The sequence below is a fragment of the Etheostoma spectabile genome, chromosome 5 (genome assembly GCF_008692095.1).
Source record: "Etheostoma spectabile isolate EspeVRDwgs_2016 chromosome 5, UIUC_Espe_1.0, whole genome shotgun sequence".
NCBI lineage: Eukaryota > Metazoa > Chordata > Actinopteri > Perciformes > Percidae > Etheostoma > Etheostoma spectabile.
The window spans coordinates 12,040,695-12,059,341 of record NC_045737.1 but is presented as its reverse complement, the minus strand read 5'-3'; the positions used below and the strand labels follow the sequence as shown (position 1 = coordinate 12,059,341).

The following is an 18,647-nucleotide window of genomic DNA, read 5'->3' as shown; positions in this document are numbered from 1 at the left end:
TAGGCAGAATGAGGCTGATTTTGCCATTATAGCGGCGAGCTCTTTTCCCTCTTGGATGGAAGCCTGGGCTGACAGTCAAACATCATTATGAGTCAGTGGCCTTGCAGTTTGTCACTGTCAGTGCCTCTAAATGGAGACTTTGTTTTCAAGATTTGTAAAGATTTATGACATTCCGGGCACTATTTAAGCAGTGATGCACAGCAAAGTCATTTTGTTTAATGTGAAGCCACTTTGAAAAGAAATGGCAGATTCTTCTGTGCGCGGTGGACTTATTTCCTCCGAGCTGAAATATAATACGAGGCATTGTGTTAATTTTTTTTTTTTTGTATCTTTCTTTCAATCAGAGAAAACCCATAATGTGTCTGGTGCTTAATGTGAACAATGACATTTTCATCATCGTTGTAGAGTCCACCCTTAAAACCCTCAAAAACATTTGCAAATTGCAATGACTTGTGAGTATGATGCCCTTATAATATCAGCCAACAAAAGGAAATTTTTTGCCTATTTTCACGTATTCAGCAAGATCAATTTGCCTAATGGTCTTGCTAAATACTCGAATAAAAGAATCCCCATGTGCTGGAAGACCGGATATTCTTAGGAGTGCAAGTAGCCAACACACTTATGATTGCTTCCTAATTCCTTCCTTGATGTGTTGCAGTTGTGGCCTCATCTCTCTTTCCAATGCTGTAAAGATATCCCTTATGAAAGAGATAGTCATCGTGTAAGGAGGATATTATACATGAATCACAGAAATTGTTTCCCAAAATGTATAGGCGTTCGCACAGCATCCTGCAGCAATAATTCCCCAGGAGATTGAGAAAACAGGCCAAGTGAGGTCCCTATGATTTCACTGCTGAGTACCACAGGTGCATCTCCTCGCCCCCCCCCCCCCTTGGCCCTGCAGGAAGATTACAGGAACATCTTGGTAATCTTTCTATAGGGTAGCATTTATTATCGATGTGACCGAGTCCCACGTTTTCCAATGAGATCCCCCTTCCGGCAGCGCCCTCTGCAGGCGCACACAAACTCCTCTTTATAAAGTGCCGTGATGTCTCGACACCGACACACATGCAGTCGGTGCAAAAGAATCGTTCACTTCCTCACGCAGGAGCGCGCAGCTTTTTTTTGTTGTTGAGAGAGTCAGTGGTGGTGTTTGGGGGGGGGGGAGAAACACAATCCAGTCTGCGTTTTGGAGCACTTTTCAAATGACTTCTGCTATCTCGTTAGAGATATTGGCACAGCTGACAGAGCGTTTCACGCCAGTTTAAGGAATGTTTTAAGGACAAATTGTCTCCAAGGGGCAATCGGAGCTGGCAGTGTGAGCCCTTATAATGCGGAGAGATCAAGTCTCAGTAGTTGGTCGGCACGAGCGCAGCGCAGACGGACCCTGAGAAACTGCTTTCATGGATTGACTGATTGATTGGCATTTGATTTTTTATTTTTTTCCCCAATTCCAGAGGATTTGACTGTGTCGTGGTGAGTCTGGTGTTCAAAAAAACAAAACAAAATCGTGGATTATTGTTGGGATCCGAGGTTTTTTTTTTGGTCGGAGGTGCGTGGGTATCGAGGATATTGATTTTTTTTATTTTTTATTATTAATATTATTTTTTAACAGTTAGCCTACACCTGGGTGAAGGATCCGAAGAGGGGAATTAACCTTTCATAAGGAGGAAATATCAGTCGTGCTGGACCCTAACTAATCTCTCCAACAACATGAAGTCTGTCACTGTGTGGATGTGCATTTCCAGCTTTCTCCTGCTCTTAGGTGAGAAGTGAAATATTGAAATAATATGTACAATTGTTTTGCCAATCGTTATTTTTTTATATTCTGGGTCATATAGAGATACATCCAGACATCAGTTGCCTAATTATTGCCAAGGAGCATGTTCTGCTATGTGTCTACTTTTTTTCTCATGCAGGAGTTGTTTGAAGGCACAAGGCTTATTCTGTTTTTTATTTTATTTAAAAAAAAAAATATGGAGCCAAATACTGTTCATTTTCAAAATGAGATTAGGTTAGATTATGTGAAATTGTCACCCATATAGCTACAAACCCAAATTGTTCTATGCAAGTGAAAATACTTCCACTGGATCCATTAAAGAACAGCAGCATCCATAGTTGGAATACACATCTCATGACTGGAACAACTTTTAGGCTTTTGGTTTTAATATGAGAAAATCCATCATCATTATCATCATCATCATCATCATTAGCAGCAGCAGGACAATGCCAGTTCAAGTGTCGTCCACAAAGCCCAGTGCTTGAGTTGAAATCCTCTGACTGATGAAATATTTTTACAGTTAACTTCACGTTTCTCTTCTCTTCTTCTCGCCTTTGCTCTCTGGTTCTGTTGCAGTATCCTCTCCTCTCCGAGCCCAATGTTCAATATCACCACACGGGGTCTCTCTTGCCATTTCACCAGAAGTATCTCTACTTGTGTGTGTGTGTATGTGTGTGAGTGTGCGTGTGTAATCTTGACTCCTGTCAAGCGGCCTCACCTGAGTCTCTGCTCCAAGGATCCCTGTTTATTTAATTTTTTTTTTTTGTTATCTGTAATTTTTCTGGTTACCTAGATGTGAGTTGAGTGTAGTTAATTAATTAGATAGCCTCCACTTCAGTGATCAAGAATTCCTTTAATTTGATTCAAATAGGAAACCTGAAGCTGCAGTCTGATTGGTTTTAAAGGCTTTTAGATGCACTAAAGCGAGCACAGATAAGCACAGGTAAAGCACTGAATATGAATTTAATGAGAACTTAACAAGACCCCATGAAGAGATGTATTAGACTCATGTGAGCCATGAAGAATGGAACTGTCTTGGTAAAAGATGCCTTGGCATGTATGTGCATGGCCGAGCCCATCAAACCTGTACAGGTCCCACATCAACGGAACATAACAGCAGGTTTATGACGTGTACTTGCACTTGCACACACATTAGCGCTACGTCGATTATTCGATTGATCGATTAGGTGTCAACTTTTCAATTAATCGCCAACTGCTTTGATAGTCGATTAATTGGTTTGAGTCATTTTGTGATTTCAGCCTCTTAAATGGGACTATTTTTTAGTTTCTGCTCTCCTTTGTGACAATAAACTGAACATCGTTCGAGTTGTGGACAAAACAAGACATTTAAAGACGTCACCTTGAGCTTTGGGAAACCAAGAGATTCGCACTCCTATCTTGTAAAATACGGACGCTTGGTCAGGTCTTTGTCGTTGTTATTGACGCTAAAAGTCTCCTTTTGCGTCATATAGCACGCTTTAACTAAACGTGGTTGGTCGGAAGTATTGGCGTCCCTTTTGAAGCTGTTACGTTGAGGAGAAGGTCTGTGACTCGCTGGAGCGGGACGGTTGAGTTTAGGAAAAGTTTGTGGGTGGGCTTACGCTTCCGTGACACGCGGGAATAATGGGATGGTTAAAGAAGAAAATAACGTTAGGAAACACGCTGGACACAAACCCTGGTCTCCTGGGGGAAAGACCAGTGTTTGACCCATCCACCACCCCAACCCACCTCCTCATCCGGAATTGTGGCCTTCCATACTACTTACTAAACCCCGTGTAGCTGCTGCTCTCCCCGGAACGTTCTACAAACACGCTGAATGGCTTTTTTCGCCACTTCAGGTGCTGACAGCCACTGTCCAAAGAGTTCGGAGTGAGATTTGTATTGACTAAACAACTAATCGATTCGTCCAGAAAATAATCAACAAAACATCAATTGTTAGTTGAAGCCCTGACACATCGACAAGTACAAAATCACACACATATTAATTTGCAAATATCTGAGCCCCTTTGTCTCTTGTCCCCCCCACCTCTGTCCCCTGGTCCCCACCTACAGGTGAGGCAGCGAGTTCCTGGGATGGTCCCTCAGCTGTGTCCGTGTCTTTGGCCACTGGGTCTCCAGGATCTCCGGGTACCGGTTCTGGGCCCGGAGCTCAGACAGAATGGGTGGACTGCATCCAGGCGAGCGACTGGTGCAACCAGAACCCTCACTGCAGCTCTCGGTACCGGGTGATGCGCCAGTGCCTTGTGGGCAAGGAGAAGGAAGCCATGCTGGACAACAACAGGGAGTGCCAGGCTGCCTTGGAAGTGCTGCTGGTTAGTCCTCTGTATGACTGCCGCTGCAGGAGGGGCATGAAGAAGGAGCTGCAGTGTCTGCAGAACTACTGGACCATCCACATGGGGCTCACCGAAGGTAGGAGGCAGATGTTTTTAATACAATTCTCTTCACGTCACATCTTGTGGCAATTTCAGATCCTGTGATAATGATAATAACACCTCTTTGAGTCGTTCAGCGTCTTGTGTGCTATTCCGAAATGAACTTGCACTTGCTTCTTTTTCATTTACAAGTTAATTATAAATGAGCTGGATCTTCAGCGTTGTGAACTTCTGCATTCTCTCTGTCACTGTGAGCTCAACTTATAACTACAGATGTTCCGATACAATTTTTCCTATCCGATGCCAATTCCGATACCTGAATTAGCGTATTGTCTAATACCGAGTACTGACCCGATGCCAGTGTGTTAAAAATGCAATGATAAAAGAGGCCTTGGCATGTACAGTACGTGCATGTCAGAGGCCATCAAACCTGTATAGGTCCCACATCAACGAAACAAAATGAAAGCAGGTTTATGATGTGTGCTTGCACTTGCACACACATTAGAGCTCTAATTATGGTAAAAAAAAAATCATGTTAAACCCATTTTAAAACAGGAAAACACACAGAGAATGAATGCCACTGAACTTTCTTTCATCATCTAGTTTGACAGCAAGTCATAACGGAAAAAGAACCTTAAAAAAACTACTTTAAAGGAGATTTTTTTCCGGGATAAATTACACAGTATTGGATCGTGCATAAACTCCAGTACTTGCTGATGCCGATGCCAGCATTTTAGGCAGTATCAGAGGCTTTTCCGATACTGGTATTGGTATTGAAACATCTGTACTTATAACATGTTCAATGGTTTTGTTACTGACTATGTATAGCAGGGCTCTCTTGGTCATGTACAACAATACATGCGTACATGCAGATGCACATGCATTGCTGCAGTAAGTAGTCTGTTTGGGGATACCTCTATTGGTATCAGTGGCTATGATGTAGAGCGTTCTTTTGCGTCATAACGTTCATTTTAAACTAATGTTCTGACTAATGTTCTGAAGTGTACTTTCCGGTCATGTACACCACACCCATTGTTGATGCTATATCCCTTATGCCCTTTTATAGTGATACCCAGAAGCCCCTGATGAAAAATACATATGTTTTCCCACTTTCCTCACCCTCTCGAAAGGTAATGGAACTATAATGGGATTACATCAAGTAAACCTGTTATGGTACTCTTATTGTTTTTTACCTAAAGTGTTCCATATTACCATGTAATTAGGTTATAGTTGTATAGCTCAGGCCCTTATGTGTCCACTTATGCAGGACATAAAATAGCGCTCTTGTTGTAACATTGACACCTTCTGGTTTTACCATTGCAATGTGTTTAGAGAACATAAAGCAGCCTCGTGAACGGACATGACTCTTGGTCACAGGTTCAAGAGAACACAGTGAGTACATTTAAATGCGTACATTTACATATTTGATACACGTCATGTAAACAGCTTCTTCAGTTTGGATATTCTTAAGCCCTTTTTCTGAATTTAAAATTTTCCAACTAAGACATGTGTGATATGCCAGTATACTTTGGGTTTTAGAAGAATTCTTTGGACATGTATACAGTTTATTCGGAGTGTGTCTCAATTGGGGTTTTTTACCGCAGTTTGCGACAGTGTTTGGTCTTTTTACCTGTTTAAGGATTACTGAGCTGCATACAGTTTGTAAGGCTGACGGAGAGATGCATGCCCCCAAAAAAAACAAAAGGCGAAACACAGTCACTTTTAAACACTATGAAAGACTTGTGTATCAACAAGTTTTTGGGGACATTTTCAAGAAGGTGGTTGAAGTGATGAAAGAGGGAGGCTGTTAAAAAAAAAAGTTACAGTTAAAACAAAGTCGGCCATTAGTGACATTTCTTTGAATGGTAACGGGAATGTTAGTGGAATATTCACTTTCATTAGCCGTGAAAACAGCTTAATTCGAACATTGTCTTTTTTTTTAAATAAGGGCAAAAAACTGAACATAGTGTACATGTAAACTTAGTCTGTGTTACATACTGTGTGAAGACAAATCTAACTGAATCAGAGCGGCTGGAGATGCCTTGCCCCCTTGTGGCCAGGCTAAAGGGGGGCCATAACCCAACAGTGACATTGCTCTGTGACTGATGCCAAGTGTCATGCCATGTAAACATGGAGGACATAATGTGCTCAGCTGTTTTGACATGTGGGCTAATGGTGGAAATGTTGCAAAGTCTCCGAGCTCTGAGCATTCTGGGCTTTTGTGTTGTGATCCGTGAAGTGATTTGCTAGGCTGACTGCTCATAGCACCAGCTACACTTCATCAGACTGATGGCAGCAGAGGGTCCCTGACATGAGTTCAAGGGAAATGTAATGACATGGATGCTCCCCAGGCCTTCTGCCTCCCTCCCTGTCTTTCTCTCTTTTTCTAACACTTTCCCCTTCGTATGTCTCTTTCTCACTCCTTTTCTCCTTTCCCTCAACAAACAGCCGCATAAGTCAAAGTATTTTGTGTTTGAAAGCATCATGCAAGTTGTCTGGCTGTCAAGGAGAAAGACCTCCTGTGCCTGCAGCGTGCCCTTCACAGAGCTTGTGTTTCTTTTATGAATAAAAGCCTCTCAGCACTGTCCTGTTTTGGCCCTGTCGTCCCTCTGAGATAATACCCCGCTTTAACACAAACCAAAAGCTCTCATAGTGCAGCTTTAATCTAATCACAATCCATTGTGCAGTCAAGCAGGCTTTGCTAACTGGAAACAATCTATGTACAACATCCATCTCTGGAAACAAACACGAAGGGCCGAATCCCAACACACCCTCCTGAAATGGCACTAAACCACTTTAAAAATCATTTGTGGACAAATCAGGAAGGTTTTTAATGTTGGTAGTGGGTCAGATAATGCGTAATGCAGCTTTGAAAGTCTTGTTTCACTCATGTTAATGTGGGGAGATGAAGAGCGCAAGAGTTTGTGAAGGAGAAAGATAAGAAAAGCGAGGAACTAAAGATTAAAAGATCAGGAGTCGAGCTAGAGAAGAGGAAAGGACAAGGATAGCTGACAGAAAGAGGAAAGCAAAATACCTGTGTAACATGTGATAATCTCAATAGGATAAGTAACATTCACCGCCACTTTGCTGCAACCTAAGACCATAAAAAGGGTGTTTCAGCAACTACAGTTCCTTTTGACTTTCCCCCCCAAAAATCTCGGTAAGACTTTACAATAAGGTACACAAAAAAAGTAGGTAGTTAATAATTAACTAATGAGGAATAAGATAAGATAAAATAAGAAAAACCTTTATTTGTCCCACAGTGGGGAAATTGCAGTCTGCAACAGCAAAGATAGGTAAGTTTACAGAGATAGATAAGTGTACAAAATATAGCAAACAGTATTATACAATAAGTTACACATGAATTATTAAATTGCACTTTGAAAATTGCCTAAATGAAAAATTATGCACAGATGTAATGATAATGGCACATGGGATACAGGATATATTGCAAAGAGTCAACAGTGTTCGTTGTACAGTCAGGAATGAATGAGTAACGAATGGTTAGTTAATGAGTAGTTACTGATTGACTGGGATTCAAGCACTAATGATTAGTTACTGCTAAACCAACTTAGCCTGGTCCTACCAGACTCTGGTACATTTCATTTGTACAGAGAGTCTGGTCTCTCTCCATTGACAAGTGTTATCTTCCTTGAAGGCGGGTCCTCTGTTGAAGTTTAAAACTATTGGATCTTTTTCTAGCATGCACTCGTTTTCGGCGTGGCTCGAGCCGCAGGCGGTGTGCAAGCTCTAACCTGTTAACATGGGAGCCGAAATAAAAATGGACACGCTACGCAGCTGACACGCTCACGCCACGCAGGCAGTGTGCAGGAGCCCTTAAGCTTGGACTCACCACTTCGAGTTGTACTCTCGGGTAGTATGGCACCAGGTTCGGTCACTGGTACAACTGTATTCATAAGGCGACTCCTAGTGTGCTACCTCCCTACATTTGTTCTCTTATCACGTGGAAATGTACCGTTTGGCACTTCTTACATTCTCAGGACATCATTTAGCTTTCTTTTAGACCTCACATTTTTTCATTTTTCATGTGTGAATGAATGCAGGAATCATTGGAAGGTTTGTACTCAAATAACAGATGATTGCATTTGAAATGTGCACAGTTCTACATCCTTGATAGAGGATCTTTATTTTCTAGATCAAAAGGACTTTATTGACTAAAAGACCATACCACATAGGAGTGAATCAGTTCGAGGGCTGTGCTGTAAGTCATTTACAGAATTTCAGTCATTGAAAGACTCATAACAACCTTGGAAAGATCTTCCAGTTCATTACTTTGTCTCTTTGTCAGTCCACTGTGGTTGAAGTCATGCATCAACAAAATGGTTTCAAAAAGTAGAGCTAATTACTAGGAATGATAACTGACCATGACAATAAGCTCAAGACAGGCAAAGTTTTTACAGATTCCCCTTTTATTTGTATTTTTTTTTGTTGGAAACAATTATGGTTGAAGGTGAAGTTAGGAGGTTGGGGTTGGTCCACCTCCTAACCTCCTGATACTTGACTGTCATCTTGTAACTCCTAATTTTGTAGGATGTCATACGAATTGTTGCTCGTAACTGTCATCATACAAACCCGGTCATGAGAGTGCGTTGCTTGATGTGTCTTCTTGAAATCGCAGCACATTCCAGCAGGTGGTGGAAGCTAAACACACATTGGTGGGACTCCCCAGCTATGATGTGGGGTTAGATTTCCTGTTGTTGCCTACCTTTAGGCTATAGTAGACTACTGATTGGCTTAACAACCCAAAATTGTAGGGGTTTTATAATGCTAGTCTTTGAGCCTTCAGTAATGATGCTTATGGTGACCTGTTAGTTGTGTTTTCTAACGGAAAATGGCAGGTGATTTCAATGCGCCAATGCAGCCGTCCTTGATGGATAATGGGCGGTTTATGCTCTGAAAAAGAAAAAAAAAGAAGAGTTTGTGTGAGGCAATGAGGTCGAGGAGTTTGAATCTATAAACGACGTAATTACTAAGAAAGAAACAATGGCTGCTTCACACAAGGATATTGTATAGGCAGCTACGGTTCTCTTTCAATTGTGCCCACAGCCTCATGTGGCCAAAGCCTTGGAGGATTTCAGTAATTTAAACGATAAATTCCACACTACTAACATACATTAGTTCATAACCTCAGCTATGAAACCACTGTGCAGCCTGGGTCTCAAAGTAGTAATCGAAGATCTTTTGTGGGGACCTTTCAGAGCAGTTTAATTAGCTGAGCCAACTTTTTCTGCAGAGAGAGAGAGAGAGAGAGAGAGAGAGAGAGAGAGAGATAGGAGAGCTCCACACCAGTCTGCCCCAGTTCATTGTGAGAGAAGACTTAACATGCAATGACGAGAATACCAGACAATTATGTGGCATGATTTATTTCCCCCCCCCATTTTCGCAAAGGTTACCCAGCGAATATGTCACCACATCATGCTAATACCGCAGGTTGGCCCCTGATGCTGTATGGGAAGCTGGATGAATCGGACAGTGTAAGAATGCTGTGCACATCGTGATAGACGTAAGCAGGGAGGAAAAGAAATGGGGAGAGCGAGAGAGAGGACAGGAGATGAGGACGGGGGGTGAGGAGAGGATGGTAGATAAATGATGAGTGGGGGGGGGGAAGAAAATTTAAGAGAGAGACAGAGAAGGGGGGGGGGGGGGGGGGGGAGTTACAAAGGTACACAGTATTTCCTGTGAAACCATCATTACTATGAGCAATGGTAGCAGTCACCGGCCATTACCTTAGCCATCCACTGTCATAAGCAGAACATTTTTCCAGCCTGGCCCGCATGTCAGGGGATGTGGGAAGCAGGCTCCTGCATGCTGAATACGTCCTCTCTGCTCCCCCCCCACCCCCCCACCATCGCTCCGTCACTGGAGGCCTAGCAGGGCGCTCGCCAGGTGGCTGCTTCATCATCAGAGGAAGGTGCCTGTCGATAGCTTCTGGATGCGATCAATGAGGTCTTTCAGAGCTCGCCCCGTCCTCGTCCTTTTCACCCCCTTTTTATCTTTCATCCCAAAATGTGAAGAAGATTAGTGAAATAAGATGACAAAACAGGCACTGTTTGTCCTCGTAAATCTGCCCTAATGATGATTTTCCACCCTGGCAAGGGTGAAGTGCCCCGAGATGACTCCCATTCACAATGAGGCTGTATAGTGAGTTGGACAGTGTGGGCCAGGGAGCGGGGTGGGGGGTTGGGGGGGGATGGGGGTGGTTTAGATTACCCTTTTATAGTAAAGTGAGTTCTCAGGCTCTCTATCAGAGAGGAGAGTGAGTGACGGCCCATTCTGCTCAGTGAATACTGTCATGATTTGGGCATTAAGACTCACTCCTGGCAGGAAGGTTCACCGCGGCGCTGAATGAATGTGCATCACAGAAGTCAACTACCGGGCCGGCGGCTGTCATCACAGCATGGCTACTTCTCCCTCCCTCTCTCGCTCTCTCTCTCCCTTTCACTCTCTGCATCATTAATTGAAATAGCTGCTGCTCGTTGAAATATGTCAGCCGAGTTCTTCGAAGCGTGACAACTGTAGGAGCCAAAACACATTTTATATATCTAGTTTCATCTTTTGGGTCGTTATCCCTCAGTTATCAATACAGCCGCACTAATCATGTTTATAGTAAATATTTAAGATGCCTGATATTTAAGCTGTTGTCAATTTACGACGTCCAACATTATGGGGATTCCATTGGTATTAAATGTAAAATGGTGAGGAGAGGCTGATATATTGGGCTGCTGCCTGTTTTTAATGTTCTCTCCAATATGCCGCTATGCCATAAAGATGATTTTTACAGATGCAGGATTTACACCATACTCAACACTTAGTACCTGGCACCAAGTATTATAAAATGCTGATTTAGGTAAGCAACGTGTGCAACTATTCATATTAACATTCGCATAGCCAAAGGGATGGCTTGAAAATTCAGCACTCATTTCCACAGCTGTGTTTGCCCACCACGCCACACTGGATTGGAATTGTGACTTGAAATATTATTCGCAGATAATCCAATATTCCATTTGTGTGGTTCGGAATTGAGTTTAAAATGTCATATCACTTCAAACGCTGAGCCGTTAACTGAATTTATGCTCCAACTTGTGTTGTGTTGTACCACTTTACCTTATCTTTTCTTTGTTAAAATGAGCACATTATGGGAGGAAGCTGAGAGAAAAGATTAATGCATTTATCTTAAAGTAATAAAAATGTGAATGCCCATAGTCCAGCGCAACTTCTGACACATTTCTATAGAATACAAGTGGGGCTTTAGGAAGTGGTATAAAGAGGAACGTGTTCTATTTTACCAGATCTCCACTGACAGCTCACATGCAATCTTTGGGAACTCTGAAAGCAAAGTCTCGGCCACCTTTTGTTACCAGCTGAGTTTGCGCAGTAACCGTCGGGGCTCTGCAGAGGACCTCCGACTGTGCTCCAGGCTTCTCCGGCTGTGCTGAGCTTTCTCTGTGTGTGATTAATATGAGAACAGAAGCAGTGTTATAATATGTTGCGATTACTTAAACACAAAGTATGTAATATGGCTATTTGATTTTTTTCCAACATTGCCTGCGGCAAAAAAAGAGGGAACAATATATAATCAGCATAAACAGGAAAGGAATCGGAGTAGGGCACTTTGGAAAAAAAAAAAAAAGAAGGTAAAAGACAGTTATTAAAATTGCCTCCAGCCATAAACTGTTTGCATCACCTCAGGAGTTTAGCTTCATTGATAATGCTTGGGAAAAGGGATGAGTGATGGCAGGCGCATAACAGCTTCATAAAACCCCTCATTGCAAAAGAGAGAGACTGTGAATCCACTTAAAGGCAGTATTCCTCTCATGCTGTAGTGATTGAAAGGCCCGCATGTCTGTCTGAGCTTTGCCGGTCATGCTCCATACAGTCAGAGCAAATGAAGTCAAACGGAGGCTTAATTACAGCGATAAGTTGTTGCCCTGTGGCTAAAAACATCTTATCGCTAAACAGCTGGGAAGAATTCTCTGTTACGAATGCATAATTGGGTCCAGGATGACTGTCAAAGAGCCTTTTCCTTTTTTTAAGTACAACAAGACCTCATGCTGTGTGTTTTTCTTCTTCACAGCCTAAGGGTGTGTGTGATTACAGTGTGTTTTGCAATTTTTTGATTCAGCACGGCTTGTAACATCCATGTAAATAAGCTTTTAATATTCATCAAGTACTGTGCTGCCGCTGCTGCCGCTGCTGTGGCTTGACATTATTGTCTTATAGGTTCACCACAGTGCACATTGTAAAGTTCTACTTGTGTAATTAAATGTGTACCGTTTCCATCCCAGCGAAGCTTCTCTGTAAGGAGCTGCTACAACGCTAAGCAACCTCATAACCCCATGTTTTGCTTTTGGCAAAAGATAGAGGATCCTTTATTTCCATGTTGCTCTGTACAGCACAAAGTGTTCTTGGTGCAGTGTGGAGGAAGCATTACGCTTTTCTGTGGAATATTTGCCTCGTTTTTTTTTTTTTTTTAAATTGCTGTCTACTGCTGAGAACAGACATGGAAGGTGGCTGTTTGCCGAGTAAGTGGTAGTCTTGAACTCCTGAAAGGCTTCTGAAGGACTATAGCGCTAGAAGGTAATTGTTGTAATTAAACATACTGAGAGATCTCGAGTCCGGCAGCGTCTCCGGTCTCGGTGTCTTTGCGGAAAGGGTACACATGAACAAAGATGTGGGTAATGCAGAAATACACTGTTAAATACATTTACGTGCCTATATATCTGTCAATACAAAATAAATATGAATAAGAAAGACACATTCATTGGAGGATTCGTGTGTTTGTGTGTTTCTCCTCTCCTTCGGCCATTTTTCTGTCTTAGTCTGCTTTTTCCTTTTTCTCCTTTGTGTCTCTAGTCTGACTGTCCTCTGCTCTTTTTTTCTCCTTCTCACAAGAACGCACGCATGCACTTCTTACTTTAGTCATCGCTTTTTACCGACAGCCAGCGGACACATCTTCTTGTGCTTTTGATTTAGTTTTAATGGATCGAATTCACGAATTGATGACGCTTACTTCAAATATGTTCACAGGATACATAAATAACTCTGTAACACAACGTAAATGAACTGGTAAACAGACATGCACGCACGCACGCACACACACACGCACGCACGCACACACACACGCACGCACGCACGCACACCTTTCACAACAGCCTTGCTTATTATCGAAGCAGCTACGAGGCAGCATTTTATCGGCATCCTTTTGGAAAGCATCCGAGGAGGACTTTGATAAACAAAACGTACTAAAACTATTGATTGGATCTACTGATTGGTTGTGTAGGCAGCACTGTCTTGTACCAACAGGTTTCAGATTTTCTCATTTGTAACAGCGGGCCTGCATACCTTCCTCACAACACCCTCGCTGTGTTTCTTTTGGGATCCGAATGCAAAGCTATTACACACTGGAGGCCTTGTCTCAATCACACCGAATGGCTATGAATTTTAAACGTGGGATTAGGGCCTACAGAGAAGCAGGCACAGGGGAGAGACTCAGTCAGTTGAGTGCTAATTTGATTTTAAATTTCTATTCTTTTATTTATTTTTTTCACGACCGGCGCCGGCGATTGTCAGCAGGGAAGAAAAAAAAAACCTCAGGCTGCATCTGCACTACAACATTTTGCTGTTAAAAAGAATATCTTTTGCTGTTTCTGCCACACGTCCACACTACTCTGGTGTTTCCGAGCCAGTGAAACGGAGACATTTGGAAACACTGCTGCTGGATAAGCACAAACTGAGACATTTGGAAACGTTGATGCATATCAGTCGGTCTTATCGGTTAGGTGGGGTTAAGGCGCTGACACATCAATCCGTTAGGCAGTCTGGTGAGGTCGGTGACTCGAGTCTGTTCGGTGTGTTCCGTGCCGTCGACAGTCGGAGGAGCCGTCGGCTTTAAATCAGCCCGATTTGACTTGTTGAATCAGCGGGCGGGCAGTCGGACTCGATGACTAATCTGATTGGTGGAGTGCTAGCCCTTGACTAGCGAATCAGTGCATTTATGAACCGACTTACCTAAAATGACGAGCGGGATGAGCGTGACGCGTGAACGCCTCTCAAAATCTGACAAAAATCGTTCAAACTGACCTTTGGCAATAAAAAAAACACAGATTCAACAACTGCATGGCCTATTAACCACTTAACCCTTGTGTTGTCTTCCCGTCAACCGTGAAAAAAAAGTATTTTTTCAACTCTTTTATCGCTTTTTCGGACATTTTTGTCACTTTTTCGATGTTGTGTGTACTTTTTTTTGGATGTTTTTTCCAAAATTATTTGATATTTCTACATGAGGGTTAAAAAGTTTTCAGGAAAACGCTTTTGTAAAATACGAGATCTTATTCCGAACGAGCCCGCCATTATTGTCAGCTTTGAAATTCAGGAGAAGCCAGACCCACGTGACGCGTTTCCGTTTTTAATTTTTGGGCCGACACTACAGATTAGCGCTGCCGGCTGCTATGGAGACATACAGTGTTATATGTGTCCCTTCGGTGTGTTCCGAAGCACTTTTTGGACCGACGGGAGCCAAACGATCAGTCCGACTGGTATTTGTGACAGTCGGCCGTCGGGTTGGTGTGTCAGAGCCTTTACACACCTGTCAGTAACAGTTCCACCTCATCGGTTCAAACAAATAAATCCTTGGTCTTACTTTTCGCCATTTTTGTTATTTCTCTAACGTATTTTCGGTATTTTTTATCTCATACATCCATGATATCCAATCGCAGAGAAATGTCAGACAATCTGCTTCCTGTTTACACCGTCAAGCACGTGCCCAATGTATTTAAATGGTCATATGATTTGTGTTAATATAGACAGAGATTACTATACTAGGGCTCTAACTCTAACTTTTTGTCTCAAAACACTGCTTAAAAATGAAAATGTAGTAGTGTAGACGAGCCTCCGTTGTTGATCACCTTGTACTGTACTGTTAACTAATCTAATGTAACATTTAAATCCAAAACATTGCTATAAAGCTGATCTGTTACAGCGTTTCCATTAATTAAGAGCTGTCTGTTTTTGTGTGTTCTTTCAGGTTGTCGGAGCTGGAATGCACTCCTTTTTCTGTCTTGATTCTTTGGAAAATGCTCAAATGCTCTGCTCCGCTGGGAATATAACGTCTTCCAGTTGAGTGATAATACATCTTTGTCATCCTTACTGTTCCAGGTGGTGACATGGACGACTCATCCCCGTATGAACCTGTAGCACCGAACCGACACCCCGACGCATTCCGCTTGGCCTCCATCTCTTCAGGTATCGTCGGTTTGATCTTTAACACTTGGTCGGTTTGTGAGATGCGATATGGGGGAGGGGGGGGAATATTTACTCCAGAGAGGGTAACCCAGAGCTTCCTTTGGGAGAAATAACAATGTAGTGGTCTAAAAAACCTGTGTCGCTCTTTCCTCACTGGCCTTCCACCGGTCAACCGTCCTTGGCTTTTGAATGAATTGGGTTTTGGAGTGGTGGAATGTACATAACTTGAGGTGCATTACTCAAGTTATGTGCTCAAGTACTAATTTGAGGTATTTGTACTTTACCTGAGTCTTTTCTTTTCGTTCCACTTTCTACTTCTACTCCGCTACATTTCAGAAAGAAATATTGTATTTTTTACTCCACTACATTCATCTGACATCTTCAGTTACTAGTTACTTTACACATTAAGATCAAACTACCCACTTAGTTGATTGACAGTATTGACGGTTTTGATTGTTTCCAGCTTCTAAAATGTGAGGATTTTTCTGCATTGAGTTTTTTTTTTACTTTTAAAACTTTGAGCACATTTTTACGCATGATACGTACTGTACGTTCTTTTACTTAAGTAACATTTTCAATGCGGGACATTTACTTGTAACAGAGTAATTTTAAAGTGTGGCAATACTTTTACTACTAGTGTTCATATTATGCTTTTTGGCTTTTTCCCTTTCCTTTATTGTGTTAGATTTCTGTTTTGACATGTTATGGGTTTACAAAGTAAAAAAAGCCCAAAATCTTCCAGAAAGGGACTTACCAGGAAACACTGTTCACAAACACAGCTCTATTGTAGTCCAGCTTTTACTTCCGCAATGAACGTGCGTCACTTTGTAACACACGTTATAATGCTCGCCTAGCTGCTAGCCTAGCAGCATACCTAGCTGCTAGCCTAGCTGCTAGCGTGGCATGCTCTCATACTCTGCAACTGATAAGCTAGCAGGACTTACCTGGTTACTGCGCATGTGCGACTTCCAACAAAGATGCAATAGAAGTGAGATGCCTCACTCTGTGGCTAAAACAGAGAGCTCAACACACAGGGTGAAAAGAGGAGCTACAGCAATGTGCACTACCGCAAACATATGGTGTTTTTAAAAATTATGTAAACCTGTTCTGATATAACCTTTAAATGCAATTATGGACCTGAAAATGAGCATAATTATAGCACTTTAAGTAAAGGAACTGAACACTGCTCTTGTGACATATGGCAATGTTGGTTGTGGGCTTGGACTTGCGAGGTAAACCACGTACTCTCAGTGTATTACCCCACATTTTTTCCCCAGCTATTGATTCAGCTTTCAGTTTGATTTCCTCTTTGGTTTACTAATTAAACAGCCCAGCACTCAGCAGGGGCGCTAAAGCTTGCTGTCTAATTTACGGGTTATTATGGTCACGGTATCACTAATCAAGGCAGATCGTATTTTAAGACTAGACTTAAGGCTACAATGGTTAATGCAGTGCAGAGAAGCAAGTACATATAATAGGTGGGATTGGACGCAGGGACCATTCTGTCCATTGCAAGAATTACAGGCTACAGTCACTTGGAAATTCAATCGTTTTCTTTCATCCATTTCTGACAGGAATTTCCAGAGGATGTTCTCTTCTATTTTTTTTTTTCTTCTTTTTTTTTTGCCAAAAGCAATCTACAAACACTGAAGACAGCACATTTTCCCTTTCTTTTTAGCTGATGTATCTTGCTTTGTTTTTTAACTGGGAGGTGCAAGAAAGACACGCTTCTTGTAAAATCCCTTACGCTGGAAATTACCAGTGTATCACTTGTTTTTGAAAATGCGCTTGTTTGATATATTAAAAGAAGTAGAGAGTACCAAAATAATTATTTCTAAAAAATGCAGACTTTGATTACTTTGGCGTTTGGAGAAATCATGGCAAACTGCCTTCCCTGATTTAAGTGCATATTCATCTAGAAAGCATTCAGGAAGAGCATTCTTCCACCAAGGCTGCACAAATTGTTATTTTAATGACAGAAAATGCTCAGAAGTTGCACCTGGATTTTGATTGAGCAACAATCATAGATTTCTGATTTTTTTGGGGTCTTTGTACAGAAAACTTTCAAGTGAGTAAGACTCATGACTACAGCGTTATGGCAAATTCAGCGTATCCTGTTGCTGTTGAGCAAAATGACGTCAAATATTGCAAAAATAATTCAAAATTGATTCATTTTAAGTGGCTATATGTAACTTTTAGTTTGTGTAGATTCTAGCGTCCGCTTTGGACCACACCTGCTGTCCAGATTGTTGTAACCAACGTCACAATAAGTTAGATTAATATGGCCCATTTCAGGAAACCCAAGGACGCTTTACACAAGTATAGGAGGACAAGAGAAAAGAAAATAGTAAGCCAACACAAAGACGCACTAAATGGAAGGGGGGGCATTAATTAATGTTGGTTACTGACGTACAACCACATCGTCCAATCTAAAGTTATTTTATGAATGGAATAAACATAATACATAACTGAGGGCCCTTTCTGGGACGTTTTTGAATCATTTAAAATCCCGTAATTGTCTCCATCTTTTAAAAGTCCGACCGAGTTTGACCCCTATTTTGCCGATTGTCTTTACCTTTCCCTCTTTCTTTAATTTCTTTCTTTCCTGTGATGGTCCAACCCCAGTATCAGCCATAACTAACTTTTAACGTCTAAAATAACATTATAATACTATCAAGCCTATATAAAGAAATCTCCTGCTACCCTTTACCTGGTTGGACACAATAACACAGGTTTTTTTCCGGTGTTACACCAAAATCTGTGACCTATCAGAATGGGGGGGTATGTAGCGCCGTCTACCTGCCGTCAATCATTCTGTGACTTTGTGGGAAACATCAGACCCGGGCAGAGGCATTGATAAAAACTATATAAAAATAGCGTTCTTAGATCATTTATTGCACAGTAAACATTTAAAAGTCACATATAGTCATTTTAAATGTGGCTGCAGTTGCACCATGTGCTCAAGAAATACGGCCATATACACTACCGGTCAATTCGAAATTTCTATTCCACTCCATTATAGACAGAATACCAGCTGATCTGAGTGGGGGGGGTGGATCTTTAATGCAAAATCTACATTTTCCGTTATTAGCAACCATTCATCCAATGTTCCAAAGGCTCATTCTGTTCGCTAATCTGATACCATCATATCATATCATTATCAAAACCTAACTGTGAAAACATTGGAGAACCCTTTTGCAATTATGTAAGCACATAATGTAATCTGAACTGCT

The 18,647-nt window shown here is 41.8% G+C and overlaps 1 protein-coding gene across 1 annotated transcript in view; it reads left to right on the top strand.

Annotated features, from left to right (window-relative positions):
* The first annotated feature begins 1,063 nt into the window (after positions 1-1,063).
* LOC116690196 (GDNF family receptor alpha-2) overlaps positions 1,064-18,647 on the top strand; it is a 71,371-nt gene continuing 53,787 nt past the window's right edge. Inside the window, exons 1-3 of the mRNA XM_032517025.1 lie at positions 1,064-1,765; positions 3,833-4,189; positions 15,328-15,414. Coding sequence (XP_032372916.1) covers positions 1,714-1,765; positions 3,833-4,189; positions 15,328-15,414 — 496 coding nt within the window. The 5' untranslated portion in view covers positions 1,064-1,713. The remainder of the gene's footprint in view (positions 1,766-3,832; positions 4,190-15,327; positions 15,415-18,647) is intronic.